The sequence below is a fragment of the Salvia splendens genome, chromosome 16 (genome assembly GCF_004379255.2).
Source record: "Salvia splendens isolate huo1 chromosome 16, SspV2, whole genome shotgun sequence".
Classification (NCBI taxonomy): domain Eukaryota; kingdom Viridiplantae; phylum Streptophyta; class Magnoliopsida; order Lamiales; family Lamiaceae; genus Salvia; species Salvia splendens.
In genome coordinates, this window is record NC_056047.1 from 29990866 (window position 1) to 30009038 (window position 18173).

Here is an 18173-nt window from a genome sequence, read left to right on the forward strand (position 1 = left end):
TTAGTGAAAGAAATTTGGGAGGATGAAAGTAGTGAAAGAAATTTGTTAATCCAAGCAAATAAAAAAGAACTTAGAGATAATTTGTCATTCTAGATAAGATCCAATCTAGCAGTTTAATACTATTATCATAAGAATGGCTTCACCATAAATATTTAGTTTTGAAAGTCTACCAAAGATTACTAGTTCAAAGAGGGTGGTCTGGTGTGGATATAAATGCTTCCTTTCTCCATCACCATATTTATTTTAGGGAGGTGACAAGAGATAACTAATAACTTGATTACTTCAAGTCAAACAAATTGCTAGGAGTTTCACTTCATCCATGGCAACAACAGGTGAGCAGGTCAGAGTCCATTTGTGAACAGGGTTGTCATGGCGCTCGAGATGAAATCCGTCGACTATGAGTTGGTTGAAATGAACCGACACGAAAAACCAGAGCTCCTTGTCAAAAGCAACCCTGTTCACAAGACAAATTCCAGTGCTCATTCATGGTGATAGGCCAATCTGTGAGTCTCTCATCATTGTTCATGATGCATGCCCCTTCCATCCGATCCCCATGACCGTGCCACTGCTCGATTCTGGGCTGCTTTTGTTGATGACAAGCTACAGTTTTCGTCTTCCTTTCTTCAGCTTCACACAAAGACAAGAGTTAAAAAAATTTGAAATGGTTTGGCTAGTTGGTTCCGGGCAAATTTGGGCGGGCGAAGGAGAGGAGGCTAACGCGTTGGCTTTTGAAAAAGCAATGGAAGCATTTGTGTTGTTGGAGGAGGCATTCATCAGCTGCAGCAAAGGCAAAGCTTTCTTTGGTGGAGATGATGGTTGGATACCTTGAGATGATGAATGGTACTAAAATCCTCGACGAAGCCAAGACTCCTCGTCTGGCCACTCTGACAGCCTGGCTAAGGATGTTATGCTGGATCCTCACAAGAAGATCCTGGCCATGTCAAAAGCTGCTTCTGATTGAAAATATTCTGTTTTTATCAATGTTGTTATTGGAAAGTTGTCTTGTCTTTCTTTCTTATCATAAGAGTATCTTTTTTCTAGTGAATTTGTTTATAGCAATGAGGCTTTTTAGGCTAGGATAGTTCACTTTTTACAGCTTACATGAAGAAAACAGAAGTAAGTTTCTATGTAATGAATATTTTAATTAGGCTGAAAAAAATATATATCAATCTTTGTTTTCAAGTCTGTAAAGTGTAAATAGCAGAAACAGTTTATCTGTATTTATAGGTAAAAATATAGGGCTGCTGAAATGTTAGCCAAACTTAGTAGTGGCTAGACTTGAGATTATGCTAATCAATGATCTAGTAGAAAATAATTCTTTTGCAGGGCAAAAAGTCTAATCTACTAACATTATTCTACTGTATATAGACATGGTATTATTTGAAGATGAGATATCTTTTTAGGCAATCAAACATAACATTTTCTGAGTTCAAACTTGGTGATTCTTGATCAAAATGATGAGCAGAGAAACATGTGGAGTTGAGCTGCTTGGAGCATGGGCAAGCCCATACTCAATCAGAGTGCAGATAGCTCTAAATCTCAAGTCGATACCTTATCAATTCACCGAAGAGAAATTCTACACGAGCAACAAAAGCGCACGCCTTCTTGAGGCCAACCCGGTCCACAAGAAAATCCCAGTTCTGGTCCATGACGGAAAGCCTATATCCGAGTCCCTCATCATCCTTCAATACATTGATGAAGTATGGCCTTCCAATGTCCCATCCATCCTTCCCTCCGACCCCTATGATCGCGCCATGGCATGCTTTTGGGCAGCATATGTTGATGATAAGGTCTAGTTTTATTTGCTAAATTATTTCAACTAATATTAGGATATAGTAATAGGTGCGCATTGTGGTCAATAAGTGAAATTCTGCCAAAAATCATAGCAAATCTCGGCCCTTGGATCCTTAGATTGGATGGTTGTGATAAGTTACATTATTAGACCAAGATGTTACATTATTATTTTACTAGATTATTAGCTAAGTTACATGTGGCATTAATCTAACCGTTATATACATATTTCCTTTGACAACATGGCATGGTTTTGCAGTGGTTTCCGGCATTCAGGGAGCTGGAGAAGGCATCAGGAGACGAGGAAAGAGGCGCGATCGTTGAGAGGATACATGAAGGGGCAGTATTATTGGAGAAGAGCTTTGTGAAATGCAGCAGATTGAAGGCTTATTTTGGTGGAGACCGCCTTGGTTACATGGATCTTGTGTTGGGAAGCTACTTGGGATTTATTAAAGTAACAGAATCTGCAACTGGTCTTGTGATATTTGAGGAAATGAGGACTCCTAGATTAGCAAGATGGGCTCAACGTTTCTCTTTACATGAAGCAGCTAAGGATGTTTTGCCAGATGCTCAAAAGCTTTATGAGTTTTACATCATGGTTCGAGACTCTCAGAAGATTGAATAAATAAGTTTTTGTTTACCAAACAATAAAATGATTTCTATACAAGTGTTCTACGATTATTGCATAAAATCATGTCTCAAATAACAGAGTTGATATTGAGCTTTGAAATATTGCCTAGTTCAATTAATCTTGTGTATAAAAAATGAGGCGACTCTTAACTTGTAATTACTAGTGTATTAAAACTACTAACAAGTTTAGATTAATTAACAAATACTGTAGATCTTGATCACGGTCAATAGTCATATGGGTATTGGGTAATACTAATAGGAATCCTGCATGCTAGCTTATTAGTCATCCTATAATCAATTATTGTTATAAATTTAATCAAGTTGGGCTCAATTCAAATAATTAAAAGATTTAGTCCCAATCATAAATAATGAGATAATTTGTCTGTAAATTTTTAAAGTTTCACGTACCAACTTTAAAATCTATTTATAAATTATTAAACTATTAATTTATTCTAATTTTACAATCAAACAATTCACTTCTTTTGATTTCTAATTTTGCAAGCAATCAAGATTTCGATACTATAATAACTTAATGACTTATTTACATGGTATTTGTTATGGAATTTGGGGCAAAACTGAACTATCATTCTTGTAGTTGGAAACTATCATTCTATGAGTTTCAAGCTATCATTCTATGGGTTGTGAACAACTTAGAAAGTTCAAGGACTGATATGCAATAGTTCGGGGACTAATATGCAAATTCTTGTATTTCCTTTGTATTTCCCTCACAATTATTTGAGTATGAAAGGAGAGGGAGTTAGTTAGATTCTTCACTTCTGGAGCCGAGCTGTAACTAGCAAAAGAGAGAAAGAGTTTTTCATCTTGTGTTAGTTAGAATTCTTCCATACATTGAATAAAAGTTCTCCACCATTTTTCATCCGAGTTCAGAGTGTTTTCTTGACTTAATCATTTCAATCAATTGTGTATTGTATTATTGTTCGTTCCGAGTTTGATCTTGGTTGTGCTTGAGGTCTGGTTTTGATTGCATTAAGATAGCGATTGCAAATTGGCGCCGTCTGTGGGAACGAGAGAAGACGACGCATTTGACAATGTCTACCGCGAAATTTGATGTTGAGCGGTTCACCGGGGAAAATGATTTCGGCCTGTGGAGATTGAAAATGAGAGCTGTTTTGATGCAGCAAGGAGTCTGGGATTATGTGAAATCCAAGACGGACAAGAAGGAACTTGAGGGGGTGGATGCGACGAAAGCGCAGGAGCTGGAATATAAGGCGTATAGCTCGATCGTCTTATGCCTCAGTGATAGGGTTTTGAGGGAAGTCCAGAAAGAATATGATGCCGCAGGAGTATGGGAGAAATTGGAGAAAATCTATATGGAGAAGTCGATCTCCAATAGGTTACATCTCAAGCAAAGATTGTTCAACTTTAGATTTACTGACTCCAAGAATCTGGCCGATCAGCTCGAAGATTTTCGAAAGTGTATGGATGATCTTGAGGGTGTTGATGATCCTATGAAGGATGAAGATAAGACATTAATGTTGCTGAATGCTCTGCCTCAGAATTTTGAACAATTCAGAGACTCCACACTTCTGGGGAGAGATTCCAAGGTGACTTTGGAGGAAGTGTATTCTGCACTTAAATTGAAAGGAATGCAGAAATCCATCAGCAAACCGATTGATCATGCAGCTGAGAGTCTGAATGTGAAAGCAGCCTCAAAGAAACCGTTCAAGTTCAAGAAACCATCATCTGATAAATGGAAGCCAAAATCCACAAAAGATGGGGACCAAAAGGAAACTAGAAGCTGTTTTTGGTGTAAGAAACCAGGACACATCAAACAAAATTGATTTGCTTGGAAGAAAAAGCAAGCTGAAAATCATAAGGAAGAAGGAACTGCAGCTATCACTGAAGAAATTGAAGAAGCTAGAGCTCTGAATGTGGTCCAGAGCAGTCCCATATCCAAGTTATGGATCATGGACTCTGGCTGCAGTTTCCACATGTCCTCAAATCTTGAGTGGTTCATGGATTTGAAGGAGTCAGATGGCTCGGTGTTGCTTGGAGATGATCACGTTTGTGATGTTAAGGGTGTGGGGAAGATATCCTTGAGGATGGATGATGGATCCTTGAGAACTCTCACTGATGTGAGATACATTCCATCCATGAAAAGAAATCTGATATCCTTGGGTCTTCTTGAGAAGAATGGCTATAGATTTACTCTTTTTGGTGGAGAGATGATTGTCACAAAGGATGGCCAGGTGATCATGAAGGCTGTCAGAAAAAATGTACTCTATTATCTACAAGCTGAGGCAGTAGCTGGATCGGCTAACTCCACTCAACAGACCATCAATTGGCATGCTAGGCTGGGCCATGTGGGAGACACTGGGCTGATGCAGCTGGTAAAGCAAGGCATTATTCAGATGGCTGAGTCAGAGATACAAAGAGCCATTGGATCATGTGAAGAGTGCATTCTAGGAAAGAGCAAGAAGCTGCCATATGGAGTAGGCAAACATAATTCAACAGAGCCTCTCCAATATGTTCACAGTGACATTTGGGGCCCTGCACCAGTAAATAGCATTGGAGGAGGCAGGTATTTCTTATCCTTTGTTGATGATTTTTCAAGAAAGGTTTGGATAATGATCATGAAAGAAAAATCAGAGACATTCTAGAGATTTCAAGAATGGTGTACTGCAGTTGAGTTAGAGAAAGGAAAGCATTTGAGGTGTTTTAGGACTGACAATGGGCTGGAATTCTTGTCCCATGAGTTTGATGAATTTTGTAAGAGAAAGGGGATTAAAAGGCATAGAACGGTCCCTCACAACCCATAACAGAATGGGGTTGCTGAGAGGATAAATAGAACCATTCTTGAAAGGGTAAGATGCATGTTGATAGCATCTGGAATGTCAAAGCCATTTTTGGGAGAAGCAGCCTCCACTGCTGTTGTTTTAATCAACAAATGTCCCTCTGCTGCTATTGAGAATCAGACTCCGGATAGTAGATGGTATGGATCTTGTGGAGACTATTCCAGATTGAGGCCATTTGGGTGTAGAGCATATGCTCATATCAAACAAGGAAAGTTGGAGCCAAGGGCTCTCAGATGTGTGATGATAGGCTATCAGGTTGGAGTTAAAGGTTACAGATTATGGTGCTGTGAGGAAGGAAATAAGAAAGTGGTGATTAGTAGGGATGTTATTTTCAGGGAATCTAAAATGCCTTTCCTCAAGAAGCAAGTTCAGACTGTTGAGTTTGAGGTGGAGGGTCAGAGAGAATCTACATCAGATGCTATGAGATGTTCACCAGAAACCAATGTTGGTGGATCCTCTGAACATGAAAGTAACAGCAGGACTCCACAGAGACTGATTGCCACAGACAGACCCAGAAGAAGAATCAAGCTTCCCTCTAGATTTCAGGAGTTTGATATGATGCACTATGCATTGGCTATAGCTGAGGAGATGGACTATCATGAGCCTTCAACTTACAAGGAAGCAATAAGAAGCCCAGAAAAGGATCAGTGGCTATTAGCCATGCAAGAGGAAATTGATAGCTTGTACAAGAATCACACATGGATTTTGGTGTTAAGGCCAACTGATCAGCAAACAGTTGGATGTAAATGGATTTTCAAGAAGAAAATCGAGGTTTTCAACAACAATCAAATCAGGTTCAAAGCTAGATTGGTGGCTAAGGGATTCACACAGAAAGAAGGGGTGGACTACAATGAGATTTTTTCACCTGTGGTTAAACACAACTCCATCAGAATTTTGCTTGCAATTGTTGCACAAAGAGATTGGGAATTGGAGCAACTTGATGTTAAAACAACCTTTCTTCATGGAGAGCTTGAAGAAAAGATCTACATGGAACAACCACCTGGCTTCATTCAACCAGGGGATGAGGGAAAAGTATGTCTATTGAAGAGAAGCTTGTATGGGCTGAAACAAAGTTCAAGGCAGTGGTATCTCAGATTTAATGAATTCATGCAGAAAATTGGGTTTGAGAAATCTTTGTATGATCACTGTGGATTCATCAAGAGAAGAGGTGGAGTTGCTGTGGCATATCTACTATTGTATGTAGATGATATGTTGATTTCTGCTAAGCATAAGGAAGAGGTGGAGCTAGTGAAATCTGATCTGAAATCTGAGTTTGAGATGAAAGATCTTGGGAATGCTAAGAAGATTCTTGGGATGGAAATTATCAGAGACAGACATCACAAGAAGATATGGCTGACTCAGAGGGATTATATCAGTAATGTGATCAAGAGATTTCAGATGGATAAAAGTAAGCCAGTGAGCATGCCACTGAGTCCACAATTTAAACTCAGTGTGAATCAAAGCCCAAAGGATGATGAACATAGAAGAGAAATGGATAAAATCCCATATGCAAACATAGTGGGAAGTATCATGTACACCATGGTGTGTACAAGGCCAGATATCAGCCAAGGAATAAGTGTTGTGAGCAGATACATGGCTGATCCAGGTCTGGAGCATTGGCATGCTTTGAAATGGATACTGAGATACCTAAATGGAACTCAGGATTATGGAATATTGTTTGATGGGAGTAAGGAAACTGAAGAGCAGCATCTGATGGGATATTGTGATTCTGATGTTGCAACCAATATAGACACAAGGAAGTCCCAATCTGGTTATGTATTCTGTTTGTATGGTGCTGCAGTCAGTTGGAGATCAAGTTTACAATCTGTGGTGGCTCTCTCAACAACTGAAGCTGAGTACATTTCTATGTCTGAAGCTGTAAAGGAAAGCATATGGCTGAAAGGGATCTGCTCTGATTTTGGAGTTGATCAAGAAACTGTGACAATATTATGTGATTCAAATAGTGCCATATGTCTATCCAAACATCAAACATTCCATGAGAGGAGTAAGCATGTGGATGTCAAGCTGGATTTTGTGAGAGATGAGGTTGATAAAGGCTCGGTAAAGATTCAAAAGGTAGCAACTGAGCACAATGCATCTGATATGCTTACAAAAGTGTTACCCGGTTCAAAACTGAAGTATTGTATGGATTTGGTGAATCTAATCCAGCTAAAGTGAATGAAAGAAGTTGGAAGTGTTTGGAAGTTTGTTCAGTTGTGTCCCAAGGTGGAGATTTGTTATGGAATTTGGGGCAAAACTGAACTATCATTCTTGTAGTTGGAAACTATCATTCTATGAGTTTCAAGCTATCATTCTATGGGTTGTGAACAACTTAGAAAGTTCAAGGACTGATATGCAATAGTTCGGGGACTAATATGCAAATTCTTGTATTTCCTTTGTATTTCCCTCACAATTATTTGAGTATGAAAGGAGAGGGAGTTAGTTAGATTCTTCACTTCTGGAGCCGAGTTGTAACTAGAAAAAGAGAGAAAGAGTTTTTCATCTTGTGTTAGTTAGAATTCTTCCATACATTGAATAAAAGTTCTCCACCATTTTTCATCCGAGTTCAGAGTGTTTTCTTGACTTAATCATTTCAATCAATCGTGTATTGTATTCTTGTTCGTTCCGAGTTTGATCTTGGCTGTGCTTGAGGTCTGGTTTTGATTGCATTAAGATAGCGATTGCAGTATTATCCAATATCAATCAAAACAATGTCACGTTTTAGGTAATGAAATAATATTGTATCATATAAAATAAATTTTTATTTGTTGAACTATGATTTATACTTCCCCCATCTGCGAATAGGAGTCACATCTATTTCCTTCACGGGTTTTATGAAATGTTAAGAAAAGTGGGTGAAAGAAAGTTATTGGAATATGGACCCCACTTGTATATACAGTTTTAAATAATGTATGTGAGTGAAATGAGTTGGTGGAATGCAAGACTTTTTACTATTAGTACAAATAATGAACCGGGACTCCTATTTGTGGACGAAAAAAATGGCAAAACGGGACTCCTATTCACAAATGGGGGAATATAAAGTTATCTTGGAGCCAAAATTTTGATTGGTTGCAAAATCAAAATAAAACAACACTGCATAAAATCTCAAGACGAATGGAGTACTGTTGGGGCGGAGCCAAGATTTCATTTGTAAAAGGGGCGAAATTATAATACTCCGTATAAGATATTTTTTTATATATATTTGAAGAGGGGCAATTGGTATAATGTCCGTGTATATATTCAAAAATTTACAATAAATGTGTAAAGGTGAAGGAGGAGTGAGGAGGGGTATTTGCCCCATATTCAACTAGGCTAGATCCGCCCTGTGGTAAATTATATGTGGATTCAAAAATTACTAATATGCAAAACCAGAAATAAACGAAAGTTTAGAAAGTTATAGACTACTCCCCTAAATAATGATTTAGCAACGAAAATTATGTGCGTCGAAAATCCAATACACAACACACACATGCAAGCCTATTTGTTCGTGCTCTCTCGATTTTTGTCTTTGAATTGCACACACAATATTCAAGCTACACTAAGAAATAGGTTAGAAGATTAGAATTTCTAATTGTTGTGGTGGAGTAACTTTCGTTACTCCCTCCATCCCCTAAAAATAACAATATTTGAAATGGTACGAGTTTTATTTTAAAATTTGTAAAGTAAGAAAAAGATAAAAAGTTTCAAAAAAAGAAAATTTCTATTTTTAAAAGACGGATCAAAAAATAAAGAGTTTCTATTTTTAGGAAAATGATGGAGTATACAATATCTACGTCACCAATAAAGAGAAAATTACGCAAACAATGTTAAACTTTAAACTCTGAAATCATGCTTAGAGATTGAAATTTATCAACTTGTTATTGTTCCTATATGTGTTTTAGATAGATTTAACTATATGAAATCTTGAATAAAATTTATATTATTATAATTTTATGAATCCTCCTAGTGCAATTCCACATTGAATCCCAAAATGAAAAAAAAAATTGTAGAACAGAGGCTTGGTCTAGACAACAACATAACCCAACGGTCACCCTTAGTGTGTGCCGGTCGAGACTCAAGAGGCACCATCACTTATCATGTTTGTGTGTAAGTAGTAGGAAATGGAGTAGGAATTGGCAATTGAGTGGTCAGTGATTGCAATTTAGATATTGTGATGCTCATGCAATAAGGGCGGACATATGTGGAGAGAGGGGAGGGCTTTACCCCTAATGAATTTTTTTTTCTTTCATAAAATTTTACTCTCCTCATCCAATAATAAGAATTACATGTCATTTTTATCATAAATGGTAAATAGGTTCCGCATTTCATAAACTCACTTCATTCACATTCTATTATAAAATTAATAAAAAAAAGTGGACCTCATATTACACCTACTATTGTGGAACGAATGAAGTATAATTTATACATATAATTATATTAAGTCTTTATCCAAAACCCTAAACCCACCCCTCTGCCTGCAAAACACATGGCTCATTTTTGCTATTATAGGACGTCCACGATATCAACATGCCTTATCTACTATTCAACTAAATTATTGCATTCATATATATATAAAAATAGATCCTACCATTCTTTTTCCATTTTACCATGAAACCAAACAAAATTATAAAATCCGTGTCGAGTATGAGACTATAATAAGAGGGACTGAGGGAGTAGTAATTTTAGAGTTGGTCGAAAGGAGATAACAAATAATTTGAGTACCTATTCATAATCAAATCAGGGTCTTCAAAATAATTAGTGAAATAATTAGTGAAATAAGTACTCAAAATCGCATCAACACAGAAGTACGAATTAAGCAACAGCTGAGCGCTTCAGTTAATGGTGGTCACGCTTTTCCACGCTGCGTCGCTGGCTAACTGTTCGACGAAATGCCTGAACGATGCTATCTCTCACAGCTCACGCCCAAATCCCAACCTCAAACCACTGCGTCGCTTGCTTCAACTCTCGTCTCGCCCCCGCCTTCATTTTCGTGTGGAACCCCAAGAAATTTCTAAACTTCAGTTTCCAGTTGAACGAAGAGAGGCGGGCAGCGCTCAAATCAGGGACTAATCTCGACAGGTCTTGGTGCTGCGGGTCCCACCAGGGTGACGGGGACGTGGAATTGGAGGCCGAGATAATGGATTTCATGGCCAAGTCGGAGAAACCTTCTATGTTCCCGACAAAGGAGGAGTTGGTGAGAGCTATAAAGGAGAGAGGCGGGTGGTATTCTCTTGGTTGGGACGATCAAAATGCGGAGGAAACAACCGATTTTGATATTGCGGAGTTCCACAGTAGAATTGAGAGTTGTAAACAGACTGCTTCCTCGAGTTTCGTTGACGAGGAGCTCCCTGGTTCATCCTTATTGGAGACATCACACTCAGATTTCTTTCTCTCTTCTTCCTTTTTTTTCCTGTGAATTTCTGGATAATGTGTTATTTTGTCCTTTTCTATTTTCTCAAATCTTATTGTTTTCTTTGGATATTCGTCTATTATCTTTAGATTTTCTACTTTTAGTAACATTAATTGAAAAAACATTACAAAAAGAAAGAAAGAAAGAACGAAAGAAATCCGAGGTCTGGACTTATCGTTATCCTTTATTTAATGCTATATAGAAGGAAGGAAAAACATTATTGGGAAAATTGATAATACCTGCTTATACTGTACTTGCCATTTCTGGAGCTTAGTAAGTTAGTTCTCTGGATATATCAATTATAGACATGTTTCTTTTGTCTGGTGTAGGCAGCTTGCTGCTGATGTAGACTCTGGGATTGATGGAATATTGAGTAGATTGGAGAAGCAGAGGAACAGTGATTACTCGGGTATCAAGTTAGGGAAAGATCGATATGAAGCTCAAACCAAACGTAAAGATGAGGGAAATGACATGCATTCTGATAACTCCTTAGGTTTCGGTAAGTCTTTTCTTGCTGGTATGCAATATGGTAATTTAGGTAGCCCAAGGAAATTTATTCGACTGTTGTGGCTTTGCTGTGTTAGAAGAATTAGGGGCACACTTGTTTATAGTTCTTACAATTGCAATTTAAAGCTTGGGATTTGGCTATTCTAAATTTGTAAAGGTGGGACCGATCATGAAGAAAACAGCAGAACAATGCCTGCTTACCATTCCAAAGGCACGTCGGCTTCATCTGCTGACAACATTACTCATTATACTGAACCAGAAACTTGGAGAATTTGGCTGAATAGACGAGCAGGTTTCCCACTTGCTGAGTTTGAAGGTGCTTTAATGTTCATTCTTTTTTAGGCAAAAGTGCTTAAAATGTTAGTTTTATTTGAATCAGTGTATTTTTATGGTTTAGTTTTCTCATATTGGTGTTTGAACTGTTAATGTGCAGCTGCAGAGATTTCATTTGAAAAAAATCCTGTTGATACTAATAAAGAGAGCTATAATGATGGAATAATTGTAACCACTAAGGAATATACTGAAGATGTGGATGAATACAACGAGATCAATTACAATGAAATACAAACTCGTCTTCGGGATCTAGAATCTGAGCTCACAACAGCTCTTCGCTCCATTAGATCTGAACGGGAAGATAGTATTTCGAAAGAGGTGCTGTAACTTTCACTTTTGTCGTTTATTTGACATGCAGTGGTTCACCATATGAGTTAGTGATTTGCGTTAATTAATGAACTATAAAGGAATGCCATCTTAAGTGATAAGTCGAGTTTTGTATATTTTGTACACCATTGTATTTATCATAATTAGAATAATTTGAAGAACGAAAGTTTGCCCCTCAGACCCAAATTACAGAGAAAAACATTTCCAAGTTCCAACTCCTTAATTATATCTGCAAAAAGGTTTTTGGATTTTATTTTCATCAATGCACCTTTCTTTTATAGGTAACTGGAGGTTCCATTGATTTGCAGTCTCTTTCTGATTCTGTGGAGTTCCAAGAGAATGAAGTCATGAGTCATGAGTGCAAAACAGCTACTAAGGTCACTAAGAGCAAAGCTGGCTGTAGTAGAGGGGAAAATGACATTAGCAAGAATGTACGACACTCGTATATTTGATAGTATATAGCTGCAACTAGCTTATATATCCATCTGTTTTTCTCAGTGAAGCACAAAAGATAATAGAAGTGAAGAAGAGACGGATAGGTGATGCTCGTAGATCTTTGCAACTTCTCCGAACAACCTCCATAGTATGGCCTAATTCGGCCTCAGAGGTATCCTTAGTAGGCTCTTTTGATTGCTGGACAACTCAGGTTAGATATTTTTTAATATGTAGAAAGCTCCTTGTCATGGAACTCACTTTTTTCTTTTAGTTCTGTTGAGTAACTTGAGTTTAAACTTTCATCCTATCAATATTGTATGCTTTTTTATTCCAATATAATTCTTTTGGTTCCTCATGTCATGCAAACTGTAATTGGGCCGGCTACCAACCAATATTTTTTTATTGCTCTAGCTTGCTTAATATTGTTATTGGGTCTGACCAAAATGAGATCCTAAGCTTGATGTTGAACACTTCCATATGTGGGTAATTCCATTTGCCACTATGAATATTGAAAGTAGAAGTTCTAGAGAGGGCATTGGATGTGTGAGAATCCAAACAAAACCTTAAACCTCGTGATGCCATAAGAAAGAATATAATGAAACTTACCTTTTGTAGTTGCAACTTACCCATATAATGTGCACAATTTTGGAAAAATATCTAGTACACCCGTCACTCCGCCTCGCGAATTTTTTTTACCCCTGAATTCTGTTCGATTCCAATGTAATGCATTTCCTTTGAAACAGTGTTGACATATTTTGTTTGGTAAAATTGGGCCTTTGTTTGTTTACTTTTATTAGTGCTAGACTGCAAGCATGTGTTAGTACTCCTATTTGTTTGTCTGGTGCATTGTTCATGAAATATAGAATAATGTCATGCATGCCCATCCTTCATTAGAATTTTGGTCTCAAGTTCCATCTGCAGCAGTTGCAATGGACTTTAGACTAGCCATTGTGGATAAGTGATGGGTGCTATGGATTTGATGTGATGCAGAGAAGGATGCGGAGATCAAAGTCAGGCATGTTCTCGATAACCCTGAAACTGTATCCGGGCAGATACGAGGTAAGGTTGTTGGAACAACTTGATTACCTTACTTGATACTTAAAATATTTTTCATTATATCTTGCAGATCAAATTCATAGTTGATGGAAAATGGAAACTCGATCCTCTGCGCCTTGTCGTTGACAACAATGGGCATGAAAATAACCTTTTCATTGTTACATGAATCTGTACAGAATTTGTGCCAGGTCTAAGTAGAAAGATGCACCAAAAAACTGGTTGTTTTACTGTTTGTAAGCTGTAGGAAATTCATTTCGATTCTTTCTAGTGTTTTACCTGCCATGAAAGATTTTAGTGGGGATGCACACATTTTTGAGATTCTTTTATGAGATAATCTTAGTAATGTTGCATCTTACTAGCTTGTTAAGTCGGTATTTATTTATTTATTACTAGTATAATTGTAATTATTTAGGTGAAAAAGGCCAGTACACTTGTATTGGCGAAATAAACGAAGAAAATTGGATTTGTACCTCGATTAATACCCCTCAATCTTGTTTCTTGTGGCCTTGCTAATGGCTTCATTAATCAACACCACAAATCCATTTCATTTCCTAGTCTTGAATGGCTTACTCTTTTATTCCACTCCACATCCCTTTCAGTTTCTGCAGCATCTCGTTTAAAATGCGAAAAGCACCTAATCTCAGTTCCAAGAATCAACTCCTTTTCACTCCCACGCGCCGTCGAAAAGCCAGAATCTCTCTTCTTTTATCCGTCTTTCCCCCATCCGGGCTGCCTCAAACTTTCTGCTGCTGGAGCTCTATCGGATGATTGTATTGGGAAAGTCGAAAAGGATGAATCTTTGTGGATGTCAAAAGAGAACCGGGTGAAATTCGTGTTCTGGGTTGTGTTGTTTGCGTCGGTGTCTCTTGGATTGCATGCATTGTGCGGAGATGCGAGAGCTGCTGATACTGCTGTTGGTGCTGGTGCTGACAGCATCAGGGGTTCTGGCTTTGGCGTAAAGGTGGCTAAAGCTTTGCGGGCTTCGGGTTGGCCCGATGAAGCTGTTGTCTTCGCCCTAGCTACGCTGCCAGTGATCGAGCTCCGTGGTGCTATCCCCGTTGGTTATTGGTTGCAACTGCACCCGGTTTTTCTCACAGTCGTGTCTATTCTTGGGTACATATCTACAATACTCTACATGTCCACCATTTAAAGAGTCATTTGTCATTTTGAGTTGTCCACGATTTAAAGAACCATTTACTTTTTTTTCACTTTTGGTAATCAGAATGTTGTGTATATGTAATGGAAAATCCTAATGCCAATGACAGGAACATGGTCCCTGTCCCCATCATCATCATAATCATACTATACCTGAAGAAAGTTGCAGCTTTTCTCACTACGAAGAACAAAGCTGCGTCTCGTATATTCCGACAAGGCCAAACACAAGGCAGCTCCAGTGAAAGAATTCCAGTGGATTGGCTTGATGCTATTTGTAGCAGTGCCATTTCCCGGAACTGGAGCTTGGACCGGAGCATCCATACTGGACATGCCCTTCTGGCCAGCTCTCACTGCAAATCTCGTTGGCCCTTGTCGTCAACTTACTTACTGGTTAATCTCGGACTCAAGTATGCTGTTGTCTCTGCTATTATTCTACTTGTCGCCCTCAAAAAGTCGTTCGGATGATGTGTATTATGAAGTCAGACAACTCGTCCTCAATCTTCAGCCTCCCTCCCCACTCCTCCATGAAGTCAACACAATTGTCTACTTACCATTCTAAAAATGTGATGCAGTCGACACAATCTCACCACAAGGTTTTACCCTAAAATCAAGGGTAAGCCTCCCTATAAAAGGAAGCCACTTGGAGAGAGAAAGGAGGATCTAATTTCATCATCATCACTCTTAGGTAGAATTCTCTCGGTAGTTCAGTCCTTCAGCCCAGTCCAGAGTCTCGTTCCTCTCCACTGCCATGGTCACTTGAAGGTCGTGAAGAAGTTCCCGGAGTTCCAGACGTTCTCATCTAGTCAGCAAGATCGTAGTTAGAAGTTCCATCGCCCGGCGTGGCAAAACACTTTTATTTCGTTTTCGTAGTTTAATAGCTTGTTTTTCCTTACGCTGGATCTTTGTTTGCTTTTGAATTTCATTGCCTATAAGTACTTTGTTTGCAGATCCGAACTTGTTTTATGCTATGAAATTGTTTTCTGTTCAGTTTACCTCGCTGATCTCTTTTCCTTCTGCCTAGTTAGCTTAGATCTAGAGTTTCTGATCGTTTTGAGTATCGAATCGTGTGTTTCCAGTTAGTAGTTTATTTCTTCGAGTTAGCATAATCTGTTTACTTTTATTTCATAGAGGTTTGTTTCATGCAAGGTACAGTTATGTGTTTCTTGTCTTCTTCCATGCTGATCAGTAGGCGGGATTTCGGTTTCGATGTTTGATTTTCGATTTGGAATTTTTGATTGTAGATCTGTGTTCGTGAGTTATTAATCTGTGTTTTTATGGTGCTGAATCTGGTTTGTTTTCTGATTTTAGTTTGTGTTTTTTGAAGAAGATGATATCCATATCCAAGTTTGGGACCACTTTGCTTTTTAGATGCTTTTTGCTTTTTGTCCTTCACCTTTAGTACACCCTGCAGATCTGTCAGCCTAGTCACCACAACTACCACTTATTCTCTGCTTTTCTGTTTAGCCTTTTATAGAAACCTAGTACTTTCCGCATATTTTCTGTTACACCGCATCCACCATAATTCCATGTACACCACTACATGTCGACCACCATTCACCCTTCCTAGTCAGTAGGACACCATCTTAATTTCCCGTCTAGGTAGAGACTCAACCCAAGCGTGGTGGCTAACCAAACCCTCCAGAATATCACCGCAATAGTTTTAGCGCACCATCTCTGTGGGATTCGACCCCTACCTTCACTATACTACCCAGTAGAAGAGGGTTGAGGATTCTTTGAAACCAGGGTCTAGGCTTAGTTAGGATCTCTATCCTGACCAGTAGGATATATCCTTGCTTGAGCGACACCTACGCACCCCTGGTCCTTTCAAATGGCGCCGTTGCCGGGGATGGATGGCTTTTTTTTGAGTTGCTATTGTGTGTGATACTTTGGTGTATATATTGTGTATAATTTTCCTTTTTCTTTTCATTTCAGTTTATGAGCAGTAGCTCGTCTCCTGATCAGTGGATGCCGAAAATACTCAAGCGAGGAACTATACTCGTAACCACTCGTTCTGGCCTGTTGACCACCTTGTCTGACCTAGGCACGAGTAGTGACGAAGAGAAGGGCACCATAGAGGGACCAATACCAGAAGAGAAACCACTGTTGGAAGGCCACCCAAGGGAAATGGCCAACCAGGGAGATGAAGACCCAGAGATCGGGACGCTGAACGCACATACTGAAAGAGAGCCCCCGCAAGCCATAGTCGTTACTCCAGGGCAAACCGCCTGCGATGTGAAGCCTCATGTGATCGCGATCCTGCCTACATACTGTGGGAAGAGCTATGAAGGGCCGTATGAGTTTCTTCATGAGTTTTGTAAAATTTGTAGGGCGCAGAGGAGACCAGCAGGAGCGACTAAGGATGATTATAGGCTGAAGGCTTTGCCATTTGTGCTCAAGGGGGAAGCTAACACCTGGTTCATGCGCCTGCCCCCCAACTCTATTGAGACTTGGGCCGATTTCAAGTCAGCATTCCTGGACGAGTTTTTTCCGTCATCCAAGACAAGCGCGCTGAAGAGGGAAATAACTAATGTGAAGCAAGGGTATGATGAACCCTTGAGTGATTATTTGGCAAGATACATGGGTCTTTTGGAATCATGTCCCAACCATCGCATGGCGGACATTGAAGTACATCATACTTTCTATGAAGGTATGAACGCGGTAACCAAGGACCTGGCAAATTCATCGTCAGGAGGAAGCTTCACGCAATTACGGGTCAGCGAAGCGAAGAGAGTCCTAAGGAAGCTACTGAATGCAAAGAAAGAGTATGACCATTCAAGGGAAGGATACAACCGAGAGCGGGCTGCTGTTGCCTCGTTTACTGATCAGGAAAATAAGCTGGAGCAAAAAATGGATTTGAAAATGGATGAGCTGAAGAAGTCACTTCTGAGTGCGATCGAGAAGAGCACTCCACCACCTCCCCCAGCTGGGAATTACAAGGGTGCAGAGCAGGGAAATCAAGGACCGAACTATGATCAGCCTAATGACTTCGGGAATATGGAGCAAGTTAATGCTGCGGGGTACTTCAATTCTAGTGGGCATTGGATTCAAGGTAGACAACGGGATGCACCATGGAGGGATCATCCAAACTTCCGATGGGGTGACGGAAGCCAAAATCAGAACCAAGGTCAGAACCAGTATAACCCCCATCCGAACCAAAACCCTAACCGTGGACCAGGAATCCCAGACTACCAGCCCAACTGGTCAGGAAGAAACCAACAATCCCAAAACCAAAACCCACAAAACCAAAACCCGAACCCTGTCTATGTGCCGCCCCACCAGAGAAACTTCCAAAATTTCCAAAATCAGCCGAACCCAGGACCCCAACACCATCAGAACCAAAATCAATTCCAAGGCCAGCACCAGAATCAATATCCTCAAGATCAGTACACCCCTCCTGCCCAGTATAACCAATACACGCCTAATCAAGACCAGCAAAACTCCCAGAACTATCAACACCAAGGGCCGAGTCATTTTCAAAATTCGAACAGGCCAAGGAGATCCGTTGAGGACATGATGGGTGAAATGCTAGCGTCACAACAGAGCATCAAAGGAGAATTGCAATCCCATAATGAGGTCGTGCAGGGGATGCAAAATGCCCAGAAGGAACATAAAGCGAACATGGATATGATGAATAGGCAGTTAACTCAACTGGCCAGTTCGGTGGGTGATTTGAAGGGAAATGCGGGGAAACTCCCATCTACAGTCCAAATGCCCGAAAAGGCAAATGTGAGTAA

At 39.5% G+C, this 18173-nt stretch overlaps 3 protein-coding genes and 1 pseudogene across 3 annotated transcripts; all 4 read left to right on the forward strand.

The window, feature by feature from the left end:
• The first annotated feature begins 165 nt into the window (after window positions 1-165).
• Window positions 166-2482, forward strand: LOC121770833 (glutathione S-transferase U17-like). The gene is made up of 2 exons (XM_042167608.1): window positions 166-1790; window positions 2051-2482. The coding sequence occupies exons 1-2, from the start codon at window positions 1455-1457 to the stop codon at window positions 2414-2416; spliced, it is 702 nt and encodes a 233-aa protein (XP_042023542.1). The 5' UTR covers window positions 166-1454; the 3' UTR covers window positions 2417-2482.
• Window positions 2483-10116: 7634 nt separating this feature from the next.
• LOC121772155 (protein PTST homolog 2, chloroplastic-like) lies at window positions 10117-10632 on the forward strand. The gene has a single exon (XM_042169152.1). It carries the CDS (start codon window positions 10117-10119, stop codon window positions 10630-10632), a length of 516 nt encoding a protein of 171 aa, XP_042025086.1.
• Window positions 10633-10643: 11 nt separating this feature from the next.
• LOC121770481 (protein PTST homolog 2, chloroplastic-like) lies at window positions 10644-13639 on the forward strand. The gene is given in 9 exon segments (XM_042167206.1): window positions 10644-10655; window positions 10960-11125; window positions 11291-11449; window positions 11567-11784; window positions 12075-12137; window positions 12139-12224; window positions 12292-12439; window positions 13219-13287; window positions 13355-13639. Coding segments are annotated over 9 exon segments (1017 nt in total). The 3' UTR covers window positions 13451-13639.
• A 450-nt stretch (window positions 13640-14089) lies between these two features.
• LOC121770482 lies at window positions 14090-14998 on the forward strand (annotated as a pseudogene).
• The last annotated feature ends 3175 nt before the right edge of the window (window positions 14999-18173 follow it).